Source organism: Lissotriton helveticus, chromosome 4_1, assembly GCF_964261635.1.
Source record: "Lissotriton helveticus chromosome 4_1, aLisHel1.1, whole genome shotgun sequence".
Lineage (NCBI taxonomy): Eukaryota > Metazoa > Chordata > Amphibia > Caudata > Salamandridae > Lissotriton > Lissotriton helveticus.
This window is the reverse complement of record NC_136063.1, coordinates 1,584,478,496-1,584,500,349: the sequence shown is the minus strand read 5'-3', so window position 1 is coordinate 1,584,500,349 and position 21,854 is coordinate 1,584,478,496. Positions and strand designations below refer to the sequence as shown.

The following is a 21,854-nucleotide window of genomic DNA, read 5'->3' as shown; positions in this document are numbered from 1 at the left end:
CGCGAGTACTGACGTCGACCCTGTTCACCCCAACATACCGGGACAGGCTTCGGTTCCCCCTCCACCTTCGGGTCCAGGTGCACACCGAACAAAACCTTCCGACGCCTGCCTTCTGGCTCGGCAGCGAAGAATCTAAAAAAGCCTCCAGTCGACTCGGGCTCGAGTCAGTCTGTCGGTCCAGAAAAGCAGAAGGTCCTTAAGCCAAAATTAACACCGGCACCAAAGCATCCTTCGGTACCGAAAGTGGTCGAACCGAAAGCAAGTTAGGCACCGAAAGAAGTTCCCAAAGCTACCGACCCAAAAACCACCCCGGTTCCGAAAAAAGTGGATCCAAAGACGGTTCCGGTACCGAAACATACTTCGGCTCCGAAGGTAGATGAGTCTAAATGTACTCCGGGAACAAAAACTCCGGATCCAAAGAGCACAGATCCTAAGAAAAAGTCTTCGGAACCGAAACCAAAACCTGCTCCAAAGAAAATAGACACTGGTAAAGATAAGCATTTCGGCCCCAAACCACATAAATCTGCGCCGAAAAAGGATTTTCCAGTAGAAGAGCTTTTTAAACCTGATCCAAAGCAAAAGACTCTTCATATTAATCCAAAGACTGGACATATCACTTCAGTGCCTGAAAAGAGGAAAATGGACTATCCTAAACCACCGCCAGTTCCTCTAAAAAAGCATGTTCAAACTTCACCCATAAGGATTCCTTCACCAGAAGTAGAAATACCAGTAGATATTTCTCCTGTACATTCACTATCTAGTACACATAGTCTTATACCACAAGATGAGGATGATGGGGATAGCTACTCACAAGAGGTAGAGAGTGAACATCACATGGACGACATTAATGACCCAGATGAAATTCCTGGGCCATCAGGTGACCCATGGGAAGAATATAATGCATATATCAAAACCACTATTGAAAAGAGGGTCCAAGGGCAAGTTTAACGACCCAAACTAGATACATGCCCCAACATCAAATACCATAACAGCGATAATATCTAGGAGTCAAAAGGAGTGAAACTCACTGTGAAAAACAGAACATCAACACGGAAAAACAATAAGTTGATAAAGTGGAGACCCAAATGTGCAACCAAGTGTGACAAAAATATATGTGTGAGCTAAAGCTCGAGGGCATGGGTAATTTTTCCCATCAGTAGCCGCTCTGTACCGCCCTTTTTGACATCATATGGGTTCTCCTTGCCCAGGAGACAAAGGACACAGCCTACTAGTGTTGTCGAGGCTGTGTTAGAACCATTTGTGTGAAGTATTTCAATAATAGGTGGTATAGATGGTGTATAAATATAAGTGGCGACTGAATAAGCAGTGCAAAAAAAAGGAGTGTTATGTGCAAAATTAAAATTGGATAAAACTGAGTAGATGTTTATCTTAAATGTTATCTCTGTTTTTCCAAATCTAAAAATAACGTGCAAAAACAGATTTAACATAATATCTGTGAGCATTGATGGTCGACATGTTTCAGCATTCTGATGGCAAAGTGCCAATGCTTTCTTCAGGACCCGATGTTAGCTACTGCTATATAATGTGAAATATAAAAATGTCACCTGCAAATTCCAGGACATGTATTTCCACCACAGACCATTAGTTGTGGTGATGGCGCTTCACCCCACCACGCTGCAGCTCAGGTATAGAAGAGCACCGCTCTGTCCGTCGATGTCTCCGGACTGGCTTCTGTGCTGTCTGGGGAGGAAGAATATAATGCACCAGATCTGCCACAAGATGATGTATACCCATCTAGACTATCTCCCCCAGATGACACTATCGGGTTTACGCAGCTCATTCATAGAGCAGCCACTTTCCATGGAGTGGACTTACACACAGCTAGAATGGAAGAAGACTTCCTAATGGACACACTAATGTCGTCACATAAGACCACAACCACACTTCCAATACTTAGTGGAGTGATGAAACATGCACCTGGAATATTTAAAGACCCAGTCAGAGCAAGGGTAATTAACCCCAGACTAGAAAAGAAGTACAAAGCAGCTCCAACTGATCCAGTCTAGATTAAAGGACAGTTGCCCTTGGACTCATTAGTAGTGTCAAATGCGAGAAAAAGCGCTAACTCGCAAACAGGGGATGCTCCACCCCCTGACAAGGAGTCTAAGCTTTTAGATGCTTCGGAAAAAACGCACCATTTCACAAGCAGCCAATGTCTGGAGGATTGCTAACATTCAAGTTTTGTTAGCTAGATATGATAGAGCTCATTATGATGAGTTAGAGTCACTCATGCAACACTTGCCAGAACAATATAAAACCAGGGCTTCTGACCTAATACAGGAAGGCAAGGTTATTATAAATACCTCCATTAGATGTGCACTAGACACAGTAGACACAGCCTCTAGAGCAATAAATACAGGGGTACTGTTGCGTAGACATGCATGGTTACGCATCTCTGGGTTTAAACCAGAAGTACAAGCCAGTATCTTAAACCAGCCATTTGACCAACAACATCTTTTCGGTCCATCAGTCGATAGTGCACTAGACAAGATGAAAAAAGATAGACACGGCAAAATCCATGGGAGCTTTACAAACACAAGCCCATAGGCCTTCCTTTCGTCGCTCCTCATATAGGGGTGTCTCTAAAGGTTTCCAAACTAACAATACCTCCTCTTCTTACAAAGCGCCCAGCCAAACCTCGCCTAGTAAGGGATAATATAGAGAAGGGTACAGAGGAAACAACAATAAGGGCAGAGGTAGAGGAAGCAACAATCGCAACGCCTCTACTCCCAAACAGTGATTTCCCTTCCATCCCCCCAGACCATTCCACTCCTGTTGGGGGGAGGTTACAACAGTTCCTACCTGTCTGGAACTCCATCGCCACAGACAGGCGGGTAAGACAAATAATTCAGTCAGGCTATTGCCTGGAGCTCACTTCCACTCCCCCAGACAGCGTCCCATGTCACAAGAACACCTCATACTGCTAAGACAAGAGGTGGAATCTCTACTGCAAAAGAATGCAATAGAACCAGTCCCAAAACAACATCAAAACACAGGAGTTTATTCTCTATACTTTTTCATACCCAAAAAGGACGGGTCCCTCAGACCTATTTTAGATCTAAGGCCCTTAAACCTGTACATACTATCAGACCACTTTCATATGGTCACATTACAACAGGTTCTACCGTTGCTAAAGAAGGGAGATTTCCTTGCCACATTAGATCTCAAGGACGCCTACTTCCACATTCCCATACATCAATTGCACAGAAAGTACCTGCGGTTCATTCTAAAAGGTCAACACTACCAATTGAAGGTACTCCCTTTCGGAGTAACCACAGCACCGAGTGTTCACAAAGTGTCTAGCAGTAGAAGCAGCAGCACATTTAAGAAGGGACAACATTCATGTCTTCCCATATCTGGACGACTGGTTAATAAAATCCAAGTCATACAACCAATGTATACAGCACACGCATCAAACGATATGCCTGCTACACAAACTGGGATTCACAGTAAATCAAAAGAAGTCACATCTCCAACCGTCCCTGTCTCAGCAGTATCTAGGTGCCACAATAGATACCTCTAAGGCAATAGCGTATCCCAACCCAACAAGAATACAAAGTATGCAAAATCTTAACAAAAGATTCCAGCCCCAACACTCACTACCAGCTCGAGTGTTCATGCAACTAATAGGAATGATGGCATCTTGCATTTTCATAGTACCATACGCAAGACTATAAATGCGCCCCATACAAGACTGCTGGATAAGTCAATGGAATCAGGCTCAGCAACAAATAACAGATCTGGTGGTGGTAGACAACCGGACATATCGCTCTCTGCAATGGTGGAACACCAAAAACCTTTCCAAGGGCCTGCCGTTTATAGAACCTGTTCCACTAATAATACTAACCACAGACGCATCTCTCACAGGATGGGGAGCGCATTTACAGAGTCACAGTACATGGTACATGGACAATGCAACAAAAACTACTCCACAAAAATCATCTGGAGTTACTAGCGATTTTTCTGGCTCTAAAATCGTTTCAGCATTACCTATCAAACAAAGCTGTACTAGTCCGAACGGACAATATGACAGCAATGTACTACATTCAAAAACAAGGAGGAACACACTCCCTACAGCTCTCCCGGCTGGCGCAGAGCATATGGAGTTGGGCCATTCCTCAGAACATTTTTCTGTTAGCAGAACATCTACCAGGAGTTCACAATCAAGTTGCAGATCTGTTAAGTCGTCAGAGACAACAGATACACGAATGGGAACTTCATCATCAAGTTCTTCAGCCATTTTTTCAAAAGTGGGGTCAACCAGAGATAGATCTGTTTGCTACACACCACAACTCCAAATGCCCAAGCTTCGCCACCAGATACCCACACCCATTATCCAAAGGCAATGCGGTATGGATGAACTGGTCAAACAAATTTGCGTACGCTTTTCCACTTCTCCCACTAATTCCATTAGTGGTACGCAAGCTACAGCAACATTCTCTCACATTGATTCTCATAGCACTAACGTGGGCAAGACAACCCTAGTACACCACGCTACTAGAGCTCTCAGTAGTACCACATCACAAATAAAACTCTCCCCACATCTACTGACACAGAACCATGGAGAGATTATGCATCCAGACCCAATGCAGCTCAATCTAGCGATTTGGCTCCTGAGGTCTTAAAATTTGGATATTTAAATTTACCACCAGATTGCATGAATGTCATAAAAGAAGCAAGACGACCTACCACTAGAGCATGTTATGCTGCAAAGTGGAAAAGGTTTGTTGTATATTGCACAAATAACATCAACCCCTTAGATGTTTCCATACAAAACATCATATGCTACCTGCTACATCTGCAAAGATCTAATTTAGCATACTCCTCAATCAGGTTACATCTTGCTGCTATAGCAGCATATCTTCAAAACAGACAACATTTGTCATTGTTTAGAGTACCTGCAATCAAAGCGTTTATGGAAGGACTCAAAATAGTAATTCCTCCCAGAATACCACCCTCTCCGGTATGGAATTTAAATATTGTTCTCACCAGACTTATGGGTCCTCCTTTTGAACCATTACATAAGTGTGAATTACAGTTTCTTACATGGAAAGTTGCTTTTTTAGTAGCTGTTACCTTACTTGGAAGAGTAAGTGAGATCCAAGCATTAACAATTCAAGAACAATTTATACAACTTCATCACAATAAAGTGGTTCCTAAAACAAATCCAAAGTTTCTGCCAAAGGTCATTTCACCTTTCCACCTCAACCAATCTATTGAATTGCCAGTATTTTTTCCCCAACCACAAACCGTTGCAGAATGAGCTCTACATACATTAGATGTAAAAAGAGCGCTTCTATACTACATTGATAGGACGAAACCTTTTCATAAAACTAAACAACTGTTTGTGTCTTTTTCTCCTCTACATAAGGGAAATCCTATTTCAAAATCAGGCATTGCAAGATTGATTAAGTGCATTCAAATTTGTTACCAAAAAGCAAAACGAACTCTATCCATTTCCCCTAGGGCTCATTCTACCCGAAAATTAGGGGCATCTATGGCATTCCTATGAAATATACCATTAGATGACATCTGTAAAGCAGCTACATGGTCTACTCCGCACACATTTACAAAACACTACTGTGTAGGCAAAACAAGCAAGTGTGGGCCAGGCTGTACTCAAAACATTATTTCAAACTACTGCAACAGATACGGGTGGTCACCGCTAAGAGAAACTGCTGTGCAATTTATGCAATAGTGTGTGGTCTGCAGCCCATATGCCTCGAACGGAAAATGCTACTTACCAGTATGCATCTGTTCTTGGCATGTAGGGCTGCAGAACCACACACGCCCACCCGCCTCCCCGGCTATCTTTATCTGTTCCAGTATTATCTTATTTATATACACAACACATGGTCATCTTTATATGTACTCGTACAACTCCGTCATTTGCCCAATGGCGAAAACAATCTGAAGATGGAGTCTATGCCCATGCGCACTACGATCTAAGGGAGGAGTCATACACCAGACAAAGACTCTTCCAAGACGACAACAAAGTGTGATCATCCGGGCCCACCACCAGATGGTGATCTAATGCAATCGTGTGTGGTTCTGCAGCCCTACATGCCAAGAACAGATGCATACTGGTAAGTAGCATTTTCCTTTAAGGTCCTCCACCAATGGCACTGGACACCAGAACAGCTCTATAAGGCGCATGTGAGGGAGGACTCCAAATGCTGGAGTTATGATGAATCAGATTGATATTGTGCATGTCCTGTACGTCTTTATGGTGCATTTGCAATACTGGATCTCTGTTTAGGACACGTTGATGACCAACTTAGGGATGGCACCGCAATTGACGGGCCCACCAGGCCTTTGAAGTGGAAAAAGTGGTAATCTTGCGCCACTGAAAATCATCCATGCCGCCGTCTCGCAGTACATGGCTCTCAGATATGCATGACATGGCCTCTTATGAGAAACTCACAAATGACATACTGCAGAAATGTTCAGGAGGCTTTGGGGGGGAGGGGGTGGGTGGGGGAGAGGGGAGAGGCTTCCTTCACACTAAGACCCTGCCACAAACCAGTCTGGCCCTTCCCCTGTCCCAGGGTACGTGTGTGGTGGGAGTTTGCTTCTTCTGTGGCTGCTGCCTTAGTATTCAGTGCCACATCCCCTTTTCCCTTCCCCACTTGTTGGCCTTCTTACTCCTAACCTGCTCACCTGGGGCATCTCCTTGTCCACATAACCTCTACCTGGAGAAATTGTCTGGGTCCCTTGTTAACATTGCCTTCTCAGAAGTTGTGGAAAACCAATAAAGAATTGAGGTATTATAAAAAAAAAAGCTAGAGATCTTTCTCAAAGGTAAGTAAGTCATTGTACCGACTCAGGGACTTTTAGGATATGATGTTTCAAGATTGTTCCTGGATTCTTGTATGGGCATTTCAGGGCTGTTTTGTCCAGCATCAGTGGCTCCTTGCCATAGACTTCTGTGTAATGGGATATAGGATGCTAAAGTTGCTGTGCAGTTGGGGTGGTGTTGGGCTGAGTCGATGGGGGCATCCTATGCATGCTTTGCAGTCCATGGTCCTGGTAAGGTATTCTTGCCACAGGGTTTGACATCCCTTGGGGTCAGCACAAATACCAGTCACCACTGGGCTACCAGTCACGTGGCACAGCAGTTTCCTTCTTTGGGCGATAATACTCCTTCTGGGCGGCAAAACTGCACTCAGACGACTCTCCTGGGTCCAGCAAACGCCGAGAGACCGTTCTTTGTCTCTCAGGCTACACGGCGGCGATCCAGTGATCTGGGCTAACAGCTCAACCCAGGAGGCTTCTTCAGCTTTTGTGGTCCTGTGCTGCAAACAGGAAGTCAGCAAACTGACTTTTGGAGTCTCTGCTTCTGATTGGGCTCGGAGGATGTTTTTTTCATGAGCAGGACACAGCACGCAGAGCCCTTTCTTTCGCTAGCTCAAAGAGCTGCTGGCAGGGCCGGACTGGCCATAGCGGGCACCGGGCAATCCCCCGGTGCACCACACGGGTGGGGGCCGATTTTGGGCCCCTGGGGGCCGTTTTTGTTACAGGGCCGCTTCTGCAGCTTAGCTGCAAAATCGCCCATGTACATGTACGAAAATCGGCCAAAAACCAGCCCCGGCAAAGAGCTTGACGGCACATCCAACACCCCCGAGTGGGGATAGGGGGGCCGGCCGAGCACTTTGCCGGGGCCGGTTGTCGTTCCCAGTCTGGCCCTGGCTGCTGGTGCAGTTCAACTTTGGTGCAGGGAAGTCTCGGTTGGAAGGCATGTAAAGTAGTGGTTCATCATTACAGACATCCAGTTAGCATGGAGTAGTCACATTTTTTGGCAGTACATAAACATTATATAAGATTACACCACATCCTAATAGATTAAAGGCTCCATTACAGTAATAAGGATGTCAATGAGGAAGTCTTGAGCTCTTTAAGAATGTTATCCACTCTTCTGCACGTTTGCATGGGATATACCCTCCAACACTGTAATCCTAAGCACTTGAAGTCTGAATGATGCTTTGGTGAAATACTCCATAGTGCTGATGAGCACTAGGCAACACGTCAGAGTACATGGACATTAACAATGGGGAGCTGGGAAAATGAATGTTCTTAAAGGAGGCTTGAGGGGACTCTTGATACCGAAGCTGCTAATCAAAAGAAAAGAAAATATATATATATATGTGTTGCTGAAGAGGGAGTAGTGAGTTAGAAAGCAAACACTGAACAACGCAGAAGCAAATTATGGCAGAGCATTATTATACTTAGTGACTAATCAAAACCTCAGAACGAGACAGATGAAACTATTTACTTGCTAAATTAATTCGAGTTATTTGAAGTATTATCAGGGGGTGTAAACTCCTTGGGATTAAAAGATATTTTGGGGGGGGGGGGGGGTTGTTGGTAGGGCTATCTAAAAGGGAAGGAAAAGAAATAGAGCAAGTTACATAATTCGAACAAACTGTGTACACATGCCCCTCTTACATGTGGAGTGGCTGAAATGCATCCATACGGCAAAGTTGTCCACAATATGTGCCATGGATAGCTAAATAATGAAGTCTTAGCAGCCACTAGTAGCCTTAAGAAGAACAAAGCCCCAGGGGCAGATGGCTTTTTGGAGAGCTTTAGTGAGTTATTTCCCCCAATTTGATAACATTTTTCTAACAGAAGTAATATGCAAACATGTCTAAACACAGATGGTAATTCCCTCCTATGATCTCCCTTAACTCAAACCTGATGAGGATCAACCGTTTGCCTTTCTTCCCCACATGGACATCCCATTCTATGGGACTCACCTGTTTAAAGACTCCGCTCTTAAGTGGTTCATGGAGAGCAGGGCCATGGCTGTTCCTTGGGCTTATTTACACCACACTTCACCATCCGCATCAACCCTACCGCTCCGTTTGCGTCTTCAGCAGAGACGCCCTATACCACCGGCTAATCCAACTGCCATAGGGGGCCCAGCAGTTTCACAGTCAAGGCCGTTGGTGCCCAACACCCCCGCGGCCGAGGTCATTTGGACCCCTTAATTCACCAGCCCCCTGCCTCCTTACAGTCCCACTTGCTAAACCCCTTTAGCGTTCCCTTAGCAGAGAACAGCCACCCTGAGGGAGGCAGGATACATTGATTCTTATCATACTAGCAGTCCTTAACATTGGACAGGTGGGTTTTGCAAACTGTTCGTCAGGGCTAAGCCCTCCTTTCATTATCTCGCTGCTGCACCTTCCATCATAACCAAACAACTAACAGCGGACCATCTGTCCATTGATCGGTACGAAGTGCAAGCCCTTTTGACCAAAGGGGATATTGAGCCTGTTGCCTGTGCCAGAAGTAGGACCTGGTTGGTGTTCTTGCTATTTTCTGGTGCCCAAAAAGGACTGAGGCGCTTGTGCTATTTTAGACCTGTGCTCTCTCAACGCCTTCCTCAAGAAGGAAAAAATCAAAATGCTCACACTGGCATTGGCACGGCAGGATGCCTATTTCGATATACCTGTCCAGTAGGCCCATCGGCGCTGCCTACAGATTGTGATGGAACAGGAGCATTTTCAGTTTGCAGTGCTTCCTTTTGGTCTGATTAGTGTTCTCGAAAGTTATGGCGGTGGTGTCAGCACACCTATAGAGGTCAGACGGAGTCATTCTTTTCCTACCTTAAAACAAAAGAGAAATCGTTTTATTGAATTTGAACAATAAAAAATCGCATCTATAATCAAGAGATAATTGCCATATTTCATCATACATAACATTCCTCTAACACATGCAGCGTGATCAGGGTGTAACTTGGCTTCTTCGTTTTAATTCTTTTCCTACCTTGATGACTGGCTCTTAAAGGTGGGCTCATTCCCACTAGCTCCAGACTACTACAAACCTCCTCTCCTCTTTGGGGTTCTCTGTCAATGTGCCGAATTCATACCTGGCTGCTTCTCATTCGCTCAGAGCCTTTCTGGGCACGGTTCTGTTTCTTGCTTTTTCCCTGGGAAAGATAGTCAAAGTGCATTCAGGCTATGATACTGATCTTCCAGTATATGTGCTGGATTTCTTTGAGGTCAACACTGAGGCTGCTGGGATCGATGGGTTCCACCTAGTCAAGTACACCAGGTTGTATATGTGGCCTCTGCAGAGGGATCTGAAATCTGTGGGCCTAACTTCAAGGGAAACTCTCCAACCATGTTCAGATTTCGGAGCAAACTGTAAAAGATCTGTAGCGGTGCTTACTGAACCATGATTAGGTCAGCGGCAGACCCCTCTCCCTACTTCATCCAGCTGACTGATGCGTCACTTCTGGGTTCGGGCTGCCACCTGGGAGAGATTGAGAGCAAAGACCTCTGGTCTCCGTCAAAATCCCGACTCCATATCAAACTTCTGGTGCTGAGGCCCACATGCTTTGCTTTGAAAGTCTTACTTCCATTCCTCATAGGGAGGATGGTACAGGTGGTTATAGACAGCACCACTGCTATTGCTATTTCAAAAAACATGGCCGTGTAGGGTCGTGGCTGTGTGCCTCTGGAAATGGCTTTCCTATAAAGATATTTTCCTGGTTGTGAACCACCTGGCAGAACTTTTGAATGCCAGGGTAAACTAGGTCAGACGTTCACATCTAGCGAATTACAAATTGCAATTGCACATGCTCATGGTACCTTCTGCAATTGGGAAGAACATTGGCTCGATCTATTCACCACTGCCAAGAAAGTACAATATCAGCAGTTCTGCGCATGGAGTTTCCGAGGCGTCTCACTAGGATACGTGTTCTGCCTAGGTGGAATTCTGGGACTCCTGTATACCTTCCTGCTGATTCCTCTCCTGCTCAGTTGTGAAGCAGATCAGGACCGGCCATTCAGGACCTCTCCATTCAAAGTTATCTGGTGATTTTTAGTTTTTGTTCCTCACCGGCAAGGCTTTGCTCTTGACACAGTTAAAGGATACCTTTCTACTTTTTCTGCCTTTTTACAGTTGTCCGACCAACCCTTATTATTCAGATCACCTTTTGTGATGCGTTTTTTTTTTTTTTAAAGGTCTCCAACTTCGGTTTGCTCCCTTGCCCTTTGTTATACCACAGTGGGACCTTAAATTTATCACCACATATTTTATGTGGACTGCTTTAGAGCCGTTTCACAGTTGTCCTTTGTGGATTCTTACCCTCAAGACTGTATTCCTTGTCGGCATGGCATGTGAGTGAGCTTCAAGCTCTCAGTTAATCCTCCATACATCACTGCCTTCCCAGACAAACTAGTTTTGCAGCTGCAAGCATCATTCTCAACGAAAGTTGAGACCAAATTACAAGTCGGTCAAAATATCACCTGAACAGGGTTCTTTGCCACAACCCCCCCTCGTAAACAGGAGGAGAGACTTCACCACTTGAACCCCAAAAGATCACTGACGTTTTACAGCAATTGCACCAGAGAGCATCTGGTGGAAAATCTGCTTTTTATAGGGTTCACTGGAGCAAAAAAGGTAAGGCCTTGCTGAAAGGGATTCTCTCCTGCTGAATTGTACTCTGCATTAAGAACTGCTTTGTATTAGCCAAAAAAGCACCCCCCGTAAGGGATGTGAGCTCAAACGTCTTGGGCCAAACCTGCTACCACTGCATTGGCACACTGAGATTCTGTTCTGGACATAGATTTGTTAGGCAGCCAGGTGGGCATCACTTCTTACACTGACTAGGTACTACTGTCTGCATAGCCATATTTGCAAAGAGTAGCATTTGCCCACTCTGTCCTACATGACTTTTGGTTTGAGTTCACCAACAGTCCTGCCTCCAAATAGGTACTGCTTTGGTATCTATTCCAAAGGTGAGTAATCTGCAGGCAGAAGTTTCTATCAGATGAGCAGGTTACTTACCTTCTGTAACTCCCTTTCTGGTAAAAACTATCTAACCGGAGATTTCTCACCTATCCTCCCTGTACATTGGACTTCATCCCTAAATAAGATGCCAGTCTAGGAATCTGCACACTGGTCGCAACCAATTTGCTATTCAGGCTCTGCGTCCACTTCAAATGCAACAGACGTCAGTGCGTGGAATTAAAGCCTATACAGGGTCCGCACGCCAATTACAGAGCGGAATGGTGTTCACGCGGAGCTGCACAGTGTCTGCTGAAGATGTTTCTGGATCCAGTGTGACACTTGGGCAATATTAAAAAGGCGAGGAATCTGCATTTAGATCGTTTTTACCAGAGAGAGCATTACCAAATATTTGTGACTTGTTCCTCTTGATTCATTCTGGCACAGGGAGGAGTCTGCAGATAAGAGTATTTTCAAGAGATCTCTTTACAAAGGTAAGCAACCTATTCTTTGAGATACTTTTTTAGGTTTAGTCATTTTTGATCAAACTGATTTATGGCTGTAAGTAGTGGATTCAATTGAATGAGCATTATTTTAAATTCTGAAATACACTTGAAACTGATTGTTGTCTGGTTCACAGCATTAGTCATGACAACCACTACTGTTGATTTAGCTTCTATCTGTTTTAGGGGTACAGAAAAACTGCAGCTATTAAAGCCTTTACCAGTGGGGCATATTTTAGTGATCCAAATGTAATGCCGTGTTAACGCTAATTTCTGAGTGTTGTTCATTTTAGGTAACCAGAGCTCTGGACATCAATTAAACCAGAATGAAGTGGCAATCTTGCTGAATTTGCTGCAGTCCAATTCAAGTGTCAATATGGCTCATTTTGCGCAGGTATTGAACATTAAAGTGAATCCTGAGACTCAACAACAATTAAATAAAATAAGCCTTCCTGCTGGAATCTTAGCAGCAGGTGATAAGAAGGCGGAGCCAAAACCTCCCGAACCTGTTAAAGCACCGACCGTGATCCAGCCTATTTTGCCACCTGTTCAGACAAAGCCACCCAGCATCACTTCAGACAGCGCTCAACCATCTGTTCAAAATGCGTTTTCAGTGCTGGTTTCTCAACTAATTAAGATCCAGCAGTCCAAACAAAAACAGACTTTGAATGAGAAAGAAAATGGATCTGAAGCATCATTAAAATCAAGGCCCCATCATGAGCCCAGAACCCCTAAAATTGGTAAGTCTCTTATTCATCTTTCATTCCAGTTTGGTTTAGCCCTTTCTATAACACTGAAGGCATGGCCTCAGTCATGAAAGGGCATTAAAATAATACATACAATGAGTGGAATGTATGCAAAAATACCTAGCTTTGCCAGTCACCCGGGCTGCATTCCAGTTCAGGTCCGAACTAGTGCTAGTAGCTGCGAAATTTACAAGCATTCTGCCCCATTTGTTTTTAATGTGATCGGTCTTAGTCGTTCAGAATATATCACTACCAGCTTATTGAAAACTGCAATAAGTTGGATCATTATGTACAGAAGAGAGCACAGGAGTATAGCTGAAATAATTGGGGGCTGTACTGGTGTAAATATGCTGGTCTTAGCTTTCTATGTTCAGAATGCTCATATGCACCGAACATGTTCTTTAAAAAGTGTAAACGATTGTAGGAAAGTGTCTATCTCCAGATAGAAGCTGGGTATCACTAGTTTTCCAGAGAAGAACTGGGATAAAGGTAAAATGGATTGGTAAACCATTAAGGAGGCCGGTGCACTGCTGTAAAAATATTGTTGCCTACTTTCTTGTATTTTCCTCATGAATAGTCTTGCAGCTAGTTTTATATGGGCATTTAAGAAAACACAGTGAGCTGTCCTATTCTTACCTTAAGTCAAAGCAGTGGGGCCCTTCTGCATTTCAGCTGGTTTTACTGAAATTCACAAGGAATAGTCTGTTGAAATATGTCTAACACGAGCAAATATTGCAGTTTTGTTAATTGACTCTCGACTGATGCAAGCACCCGGTATCTTCTCAAGCAGTGGAAACATTCAGGCAGCATAATCTGAAGCAAAACGCATGCTAATTGGCTAATCAAGGTTGATTACTCCTTTATGCTAGACCATCCTCAAACTAACAGCAAAATTAGCTGGTTATATGCCATTCTGCTGCAACATCATCTGGAATGCAGCGTGGACTCCCCCCCCAATTGGACATGAGTTTTAGGTATGATAGTTTCCTGTGAGGACAATGATCGGTCTTAGTCGGTCTTAGTCTTTCAGAATATATCACTACCAGCTTATTGCAAACTGCAGTAAGTTGGATCATTATGTAATCAATGATTCACTCCACAAAAGCATCATCAATCCACTTAGCAATAAGAATTTTCCTGGTTAAAATGTCCCATATATTTTTTGCCCTGAAGAGCTGGTCTGATGTTTTTCTCAGTTTTTCTTCCCTATAAAGGTTAAGGATCGTGGCTGAAAATAACCTATTATGATTTGAGAATATTTATCTCTAAACTAATTCTAATAAGGAACTGAAAGTGTTCGAATTCCAAATTGGCAACTAAAATAAGATATGCTGTTTTACTGGAAAAGGGGATTTTTTTATAGCCAGTAGATGGAGGACAGATCCTGGGGAAAATAGAGTGCCTTACTCCAGAGTCGTTTTGTTTTGGCTGATTGCTGTCATCATAGACTGATGCATCTTCCTGCAATATTCCCTATTCCCCAGCTGCCAGACCGGTCCAGCAGACCTTTTGCCCGAATATATGACGTTACTTCGCATACCATTAGTGTGCATGTTTTTAGTGCTTTGTTTTTACTTCGCAATTACCATTACACCACATGTTTTCAGTGCACATGCTTTTACTTCGCAAGATCATTGAAATGAAACAAATATGCTTTTACTTCGCTTAACATTAGTACGCATACAAATACAGAGCGTTTTTAGCTCGTCAAAGGGGTTTTGGGTAGGGGAGTACTTTTAAAAATCGAGTATCTTATCATTTGTGTATTAAAGTAAACACCCTTTTTTTAAAAAAAATACACACGTTTTGTAACCATTCTTCGTGTTTATTTCCTTTACTCTTTAAATATATGTCAGTTAAAAAAACTATTATTTTTATAATACATTTAATAATTGTGTTAATTAATTGAACATTAAACATTTAAATCAGTATGCAATTATAAAATGCTTTGATATGTCGACAATTTCTTTTCAATTTTGATTGTAGCACCTGCCACTATTTATACACATTCACATTTTTCATTTTAATCACAATACACTAACCCTCAAACACTACTCTACACTACTCTAACACCACTACACTACCCTAAACCTCTACCCCCTACACAACTGTCCCCCTTCCCCCAGTCAGTGCTCTACACTCTAACACTACCCAGCACGACCCCCCGACACTACCTTAAAAAACTACCCTACACTACACAACCACAACACCACTACCCTAAATCACTACCCCCTGCATGACCTTTTCCCTTCCCCCACTCCTGTCCCTACACTCAATCATACCCTGAACAACCCCTCCGACAAGTCCCTAAACACTACACTACACAAACACCACAGCACTACCCTAAACCCTGAATCACTACCCCTGCAAGAACCTCCCTCTTCACCCAGTCCGCTCCCTACACGCAAACACTACCCAACACGTCCCCCTACACTTCCCTAAACCACTACCCAACACTACAAATACACCACAACACTACCCTAAACCCTAAATCACTACACCCTGCACTTTCTTCCCACGACCCCATGTCCTGTCCCTACTCCCAAACCCTACCCTTCATAACACCCAACACTACCCTACACCCAAATACACTACTGTACACTACACAAACTCAAACCTACAACCTATTAGACTTTCCCCTGCACAACCCTTAAAACAACACATCCCCGCTTACCTCTCTCTCCTCATGGTTCACCTTCCACTTCTCCTGCGTCAGTCGCACAGCATTATTTGGAATTGGAAGCGCCTCCAAATGAAAACAACGATGTGGATACCCTGCAAAGTTACGGTATTTGTGTCCATAGAAACAATTTTAAAACCTTGGGAAGACTTTTATATTAAACGTTTGTTTCGTTTTTTTAATACTCTAACAACACTGAAGTATTTTTTTTATTTACATGCATTGTGGTAATGGTATTTGCACAGTAACATATTTGCGAAGTAACAGTATTTGCATACTAGTAGCATGCGTAGTAAAAGCATGCAAAGTAATCGTACATGTGAAGTAAAAAATGCGTAGGAACTGTAAATCTTGGCCGTGAAGTAGAGGTAATATACTCTTTTGCCCCCATCAGTAGCACTCCAGAGCTGCCACATGGCACCATTTGCTCCTCGTATGACTCCACCTACTGGGCATAACGTCATTGGTGTACAACAGATGCCAACCTCTGTGGTTTTTTTTTTTTCAAACACTGATAAAAGTACTGAGTAACAGTGTCTTCCTACTAAACAGCAATTTGACCAGAGGGAGTTATTTCAACTCCAACACCATAATCATGCCTTATAAGAATTGTGGGTGCAATAATTATGGTTCGAAGACTGACAATCTGCTTCCTCATCCTTACTCTGATGCAGGTCTTTACCATTGACTTGAAAACAATCCAGTGGCCTAGATACTTCTGCTGAAGCGGACATTTGATGAAGTCACTGTCAAAATTTGGTGAAATGTTGCCTGTGAAATGGGGAATGCCTGCTGCACCTCACTGATGAGGAACTGAAAAAAGATATAGATATTGGCACAGGGGTTGGCATCTGCAGGATATGGAAGAATGAGAACTACACCCCAAAGTGACAGAGGTGTTCTCCAAATTGTGGTGTGCATCTATGGATCTCTTTGCCACATCGCAGAGCAGGAAGTGTCCTCAGTTTTAGATTTCGCTGGTCTTAGGGACTGCTATGGGCTTTCCCACCAATTCCAATTTTGCTTATAGTCCTGCTGATAGTGCAGTACGATAAATGACAGTTGCTGCCCCAGATTGGGTAAAGACAATCTAGTACGACGATCTGTTGACACTCAGCAGTTGGCACCTCTTATGTCGAAGTTGCCCTGCTCTTGCAGTATATGGCTTGCCCTCCATCCCAATTGCTTAGTGACATGAATGGAGATTGAACCCTTGGGTGTTGGGGGGTGGGGGAGGGGGATTGCATAGAGTAGATCCTAGGCTTGAAGTTTCAAACTACATCCAACAGGACATAGTGGATAATTGGCTCATTGTCATTCTTTGTAAAGTAAAAGGGAGAGGCCCTACTATCCAAGAGACAGGATGCCCAATATAGTAACAATAAAAAAAGGTTTTCCCTTGGATTGGCTGAACAACTCTGATCAGCATTCAACCATCTGTCATACAAGCTTCTTCTCTAAATTATATACTGTTTATAACCCCACATATAATTATAAAAATACACAAATTATTTTTAAAAATTCACAATTTTTATTCAGTGTACATTAATGTCGGCCATTAGTTAAAAAAATCGATGTTAAAACAGACAAACACTGTTCACAATTCATAAAAACATTTCATATCATAAATTCATGAAGAGACAATAACAAGTGACATATTAAAAATCATCAAAAAATCTTGTTAATTCGATAGAATTCTATATTTTAGTCATATCGCATGGAATGTCTTTAGACTCAATAGTTCCTTGAATGTAACACCCCAGAAGCGTCGACACGTTTCGGATCGGATTTTCCGATCGCAGAGCAGTGTCGGACCGGAGATGACCTAAAGAGATATCGGCTCAAATAGAAGTCTTATAGAAGGGTGAAGGACGTATACCTGACTGCGAATAAAATAAGTTTTTCTTCTGTATGAATATTATGTAGAGATTTTAAATAAAGACTAAGAGAATGTATACCAAACTATCGGCAATCGCAGGAAACGTATGCTTGACTAAAATATATCATGTCTAAGGAGTAACAGGGCAAGTGTGAGAAGTTGGCCTGGCATATGCTGTCCACTATTCTAGTGGGCACCTTGCACCAGTCCAAACGACCCTTATTGATAGGTTTAAGACAAGACAACCTTTATAGAAAGCTATCCTAGTGGTAGCTGTGGAGAGCAGCCTTCAGGCTAAGTCTTGAAGGAATGTAAAGCAGCTTGTTTTACCAGACTATAATCTCATGAACAACCAAATGAAAAGAGAACCACACCAGATGTATATATGTATGTGTGTGTGTATATGTGTGTGTGTATATATATATATATATATATATATATATATAATTATATGTATTTATTCTAAACACACCCCTCTGGTTTCTTTGAGGCAAAAGTAGTTACAGAAAACTTAAGTAGCACACAGTAAAATAGCACTGTATACGTTTTGCCCTAGGGGCCTCACAAACCATATACTACGAAAGTGGTATAAGTACCGCTGTGAATATAGAGGCAAGGCCTAGGGCCTGTAGAACCGCTGGGGCAACCAGGAACCACCCAAGGTAGGGACGCAGGAGACCCACGGGGGACGCGTGCAGTGTCTAAACACAGCCGTAAATCACCATGGACTTCTATAGAGAAAGTTATGGTTAGATTTTTAAAGAATAAGGACACTTAAGAGTAGACTAGGAACAAACCCCTTCAGTACTGGACACTTCGAGAGTCCAGACCCACAGGAGCACCGAAGTACTCGTGTTACGTCACCCAGGGAAGCCGGGTGCATAGGTGTCTTTTCGTGTCTGGTTTAGTCGTCGTTTCCTATGGAGAGCTGCAAAGAAGTGCTGCAGGCGACCAGGTGAAAAGTGTCCGGATGGATCCAAGGGTGGATCGAAGATCTGAAGAACCTGAAAGCAAAGAGGACAGAGTCTGGGGCACTAGCTAGTGACCAGGAAGGTGACCAGAAGATGTCGGGTGATTTCAGGTGATGGAGGTGAAGCTTGACTCTTCAGCCACGAGGTCCAGGAGGCGTCGACAACTAGGAGCTGGATTAGAGCTGTCCCATGTCGGATGTCGAGTGCTGCAGTGTCGGTATCCGGATTGGACCCAACAAGCCTTAGCAACAGCAAACCACGCAGAATGGAAAGATTGGCTTTGGTAAAGACCTGCAAGGTTTGAGGGACTCACCCTTTGGGGGGGAGTCAGGGCATGTCTGGAGCAACCAGGAAAGCTCAAGAAACGAAAGTTTCCTTCGTGGGGACCCACCAGTCAACGGACCGGGGATCGCGAAGGTGCCTCGAGAAGGAATGCAGGAAGCGGGCCCACGGAACACTCATGGAGTGTTGGCCTTCAAGCTTCGGTGCAAAAGGTGCTCAGGGCTTGGACTACAAGTAGCCCAATGCACAACTTTGGGAAAGCTCGGGAAGTCGATACACTAGCAAATGTGCTGGATGTCCAGGAGTCCCGGTCCAACGTCTCTCGTGATGGCTACCGGTCTCCGCTTTGCTAAGATCTTGTGTCGGCCTCGGAGATTTCTGGAAGTCTGTGTCCTGTGTCGCAGATTCTTCGGGATCTGGCGGGAGCCTCGAAAATGCAGACCGGCAAGATGCTTCTTTGCTGCCTGTTTGAACAGGGGAGTCACTCCTTGACCCCTAGGGAGATTTCTTTCGTCTTCTAGTCGATATAGAATGTCGTAGGTCCAAGATAAATGTTGCAGCGTTTTGTCCAGGGTAATCTAAAGTCCTAGGGACCGGGTTTCTATACTTATACTAAGTTTAGGGGTTGGACTAACTCGAAGGTTCTACCTTGGGGGAGGACCTGGGGAGGGGGTGGTTACCCCCCTTCCCCTTTGTCCAATTTCGCGCTAGGGCAGGGGCTGAGTGCCCCTGCAACCGGTTTGAAGTGGGATATGCACAGGGACACCTTGTGTGCCCCAGGCAGTGTCTGAAAAGCATTCTCTGAATGCACCCACCCTGCCCGAATACTCTAAAGCCTGTCTGGGTAGGTGGTTACACCTCCCTGGACAGGAAACCTATTGTCCAGGCCCCCCCTCCCTCTAGAAGGGCGGAATGCTACCCCCGCCGCCAGAACTGGCGGGGGGGGGGGTAGTATTCCAAAGTGTTTGACACCAAACACGATGTTTTAATGCAGCCATTCCAAAGTTGGCATTTTCCGCGAGGTTATAATGCACTTAAGAGTATAAGGTATGGCTGTATCACAGAACAGCTATAAGGAAGGGTTTCCGAAAGCTTCAGAGGGGCTCAGCTCATGCTTGGGCACCCTCTCAGACAAAACCAAGCACTCTACCTTCAGGATTGTCAAGGTCTGCCATAGGAGTGACTTATAGGTGTATATGTGTCTGTTTTAAAAGGTAGATATAGGTATACTACATTTAAGTAAGGGGTACAAGTACCACCTTACCCAGGCTGCAGTAGCAGACCTGTGTAGCCATTTTGGAAGGCTTCCCAGGGGTGGCATAATACATGCTTCAGCCCCTGGTAGGCCTCTGGGGTACCCATGCCCTTGGTACCTAAGGTACCATATACTAGGGACTCACAAGGGTAACCCAGTAACCAATATGGAGTGTACCTACTGTACATGCAATCAATTTAGGGAGGGAAACAGCTAGGCTGGGGTCCTGGTTAGCAGGGCCCCAGCCAAACTAAAGTCAATAAATCAGTGAAACGCAGCAAAAAGTGGGGGTAACAATAGGAAGCTGATCCTACTCTCCTACAGCAAGGTCCTTATGAAAATGTAGGTCTTTGCGTGGTCCAGGTTGGCCTATCCTATTACATACGGTATTGTGACTATGACCCATTGCAGTTAACCAAGGTCTACCACAAGAGCTAATAATAACAAACAGATATTAAGCTCTGGGTCCAACCCTAATTTTAAGGCACACATGATTTTAGTGTTACTTCCGACAGACAATCCTTATAAAGTCCTAATGAAGGGGGGTACGAAAGCTGTTTGCACACCGAAACGCGTTAACGCTTCTGGTGTGTTAAATTCGAGGAACTATTGAGTCTAAAGATATTCCATGCAATGTGACTACAATATAGATTCTATCGAATTAACGAGATTTTTGATTTGTGTATTTTTATAATTATATGTGGGGTTATCGACAGTATAGAATTTAGAGAAGAAACTTGTATGACAGATGGTTGAATGCTGATCAGAGTTGGTGAGTCAATCCAAGGGAAAAACTTTTTTTATTGTTATCATTGTCAGTCTTGCCAGATCCGAGAAATGCAAGGATGTTAACAGACACACTAATTTGAGATGGATAGTTCTCTTCAAGAAGATCAGCAGCTCCTTGGAAAAGAAAGACCGTCTCTAAGGCATTTGTTCCCACTGCACTTTGGCCATGGCTGGTTCTGAGGCTCTCAACAGAGGTCTTTTATTGGTAACATCTGCCACTTTGTCATCCAGAGTTACGTTTGCTAAACGTTACTCCCGCACATCACAATTATACAGTTATGGATACATTGCCAGGGCTGTGCTGCAGGGTATTGCTTGGGGACTCATTGACAAGTTGAGGAAACTGCAGCAAGATGCATAGATTGGAAAGTTACTTACCTTCGGTAGCAATGTTTTTGATGAGTACAAAAACTCCAGATTAGTCACTGCCTTCTCTCCTCCAGTGATGAGTCCGTGTTGTATATAAGATCCCAAAGTATTCAAACTTGTTATAATGCATACAATTCCAAAGCGCACAACTATCTAACAAGGTGTCCCGGCGCTAATGGAAAGGATCGCCACAGTGTCAAAGCTGCTGTTGCTGACGTTCTCTCGGTTTTTGTCTGCATGTTTCACTGTGGTGTAAAAATAAAAAAATCAGTATGTGATGTCCGCACACAGGTTGGCACCTTGTACACTGGTGATGTCTTATCGGGCAGGCAGAGTCTGCTGGAGCCGTACAGCACCACTTGCCAGCGCTGGAGAGGTACTGCTACATGGAAACCTTTTTCCAGAGCAGTCGAACAACTGTGGGATATTGTAAAGGCAAAGGATCTGCGAGAAGATTGTATCGCTTATTAAATTAGACCAATTCTGAGGATGCTCCTTAGCGTGATGATTTTCATTCATTTCATTTTTTGCACTTTTTTTGTTTGTTTTTTAACTGCTATTAGCCTGTTAGGGACACTGTCAAGAGGGTGATGCTCTGTTGTGTTCGCTAGTGTATAGTCCTC

General features: G+C 43.9%; 1 protein-coding gene across 2 annotated transcripts in view; it reads left to right on the top strand.

Annotated features, from left to right (window-relative positions):
• CDK13 (cyclin dependent kinase 13) overlaps positions 1 to 21,854 on the top strand; it is a 777,929-nt gene that overhangs the window by 705,014 nt on the left and 51,061 nt on the right. For both annotated transcript variants that reach the window (XM_078688204.1, XM_078688203.1), the window contains exon 15: positions 12,554 to 13,000. In XM_078688204.1, the coding sequence (XP_078544330.1) occupies positions 12,554 to 13,000 (447 nt within the window). The remainder of the gene's footprint in view (positions 1 to 12,553; positions 13,001 to 21,854) is intronic.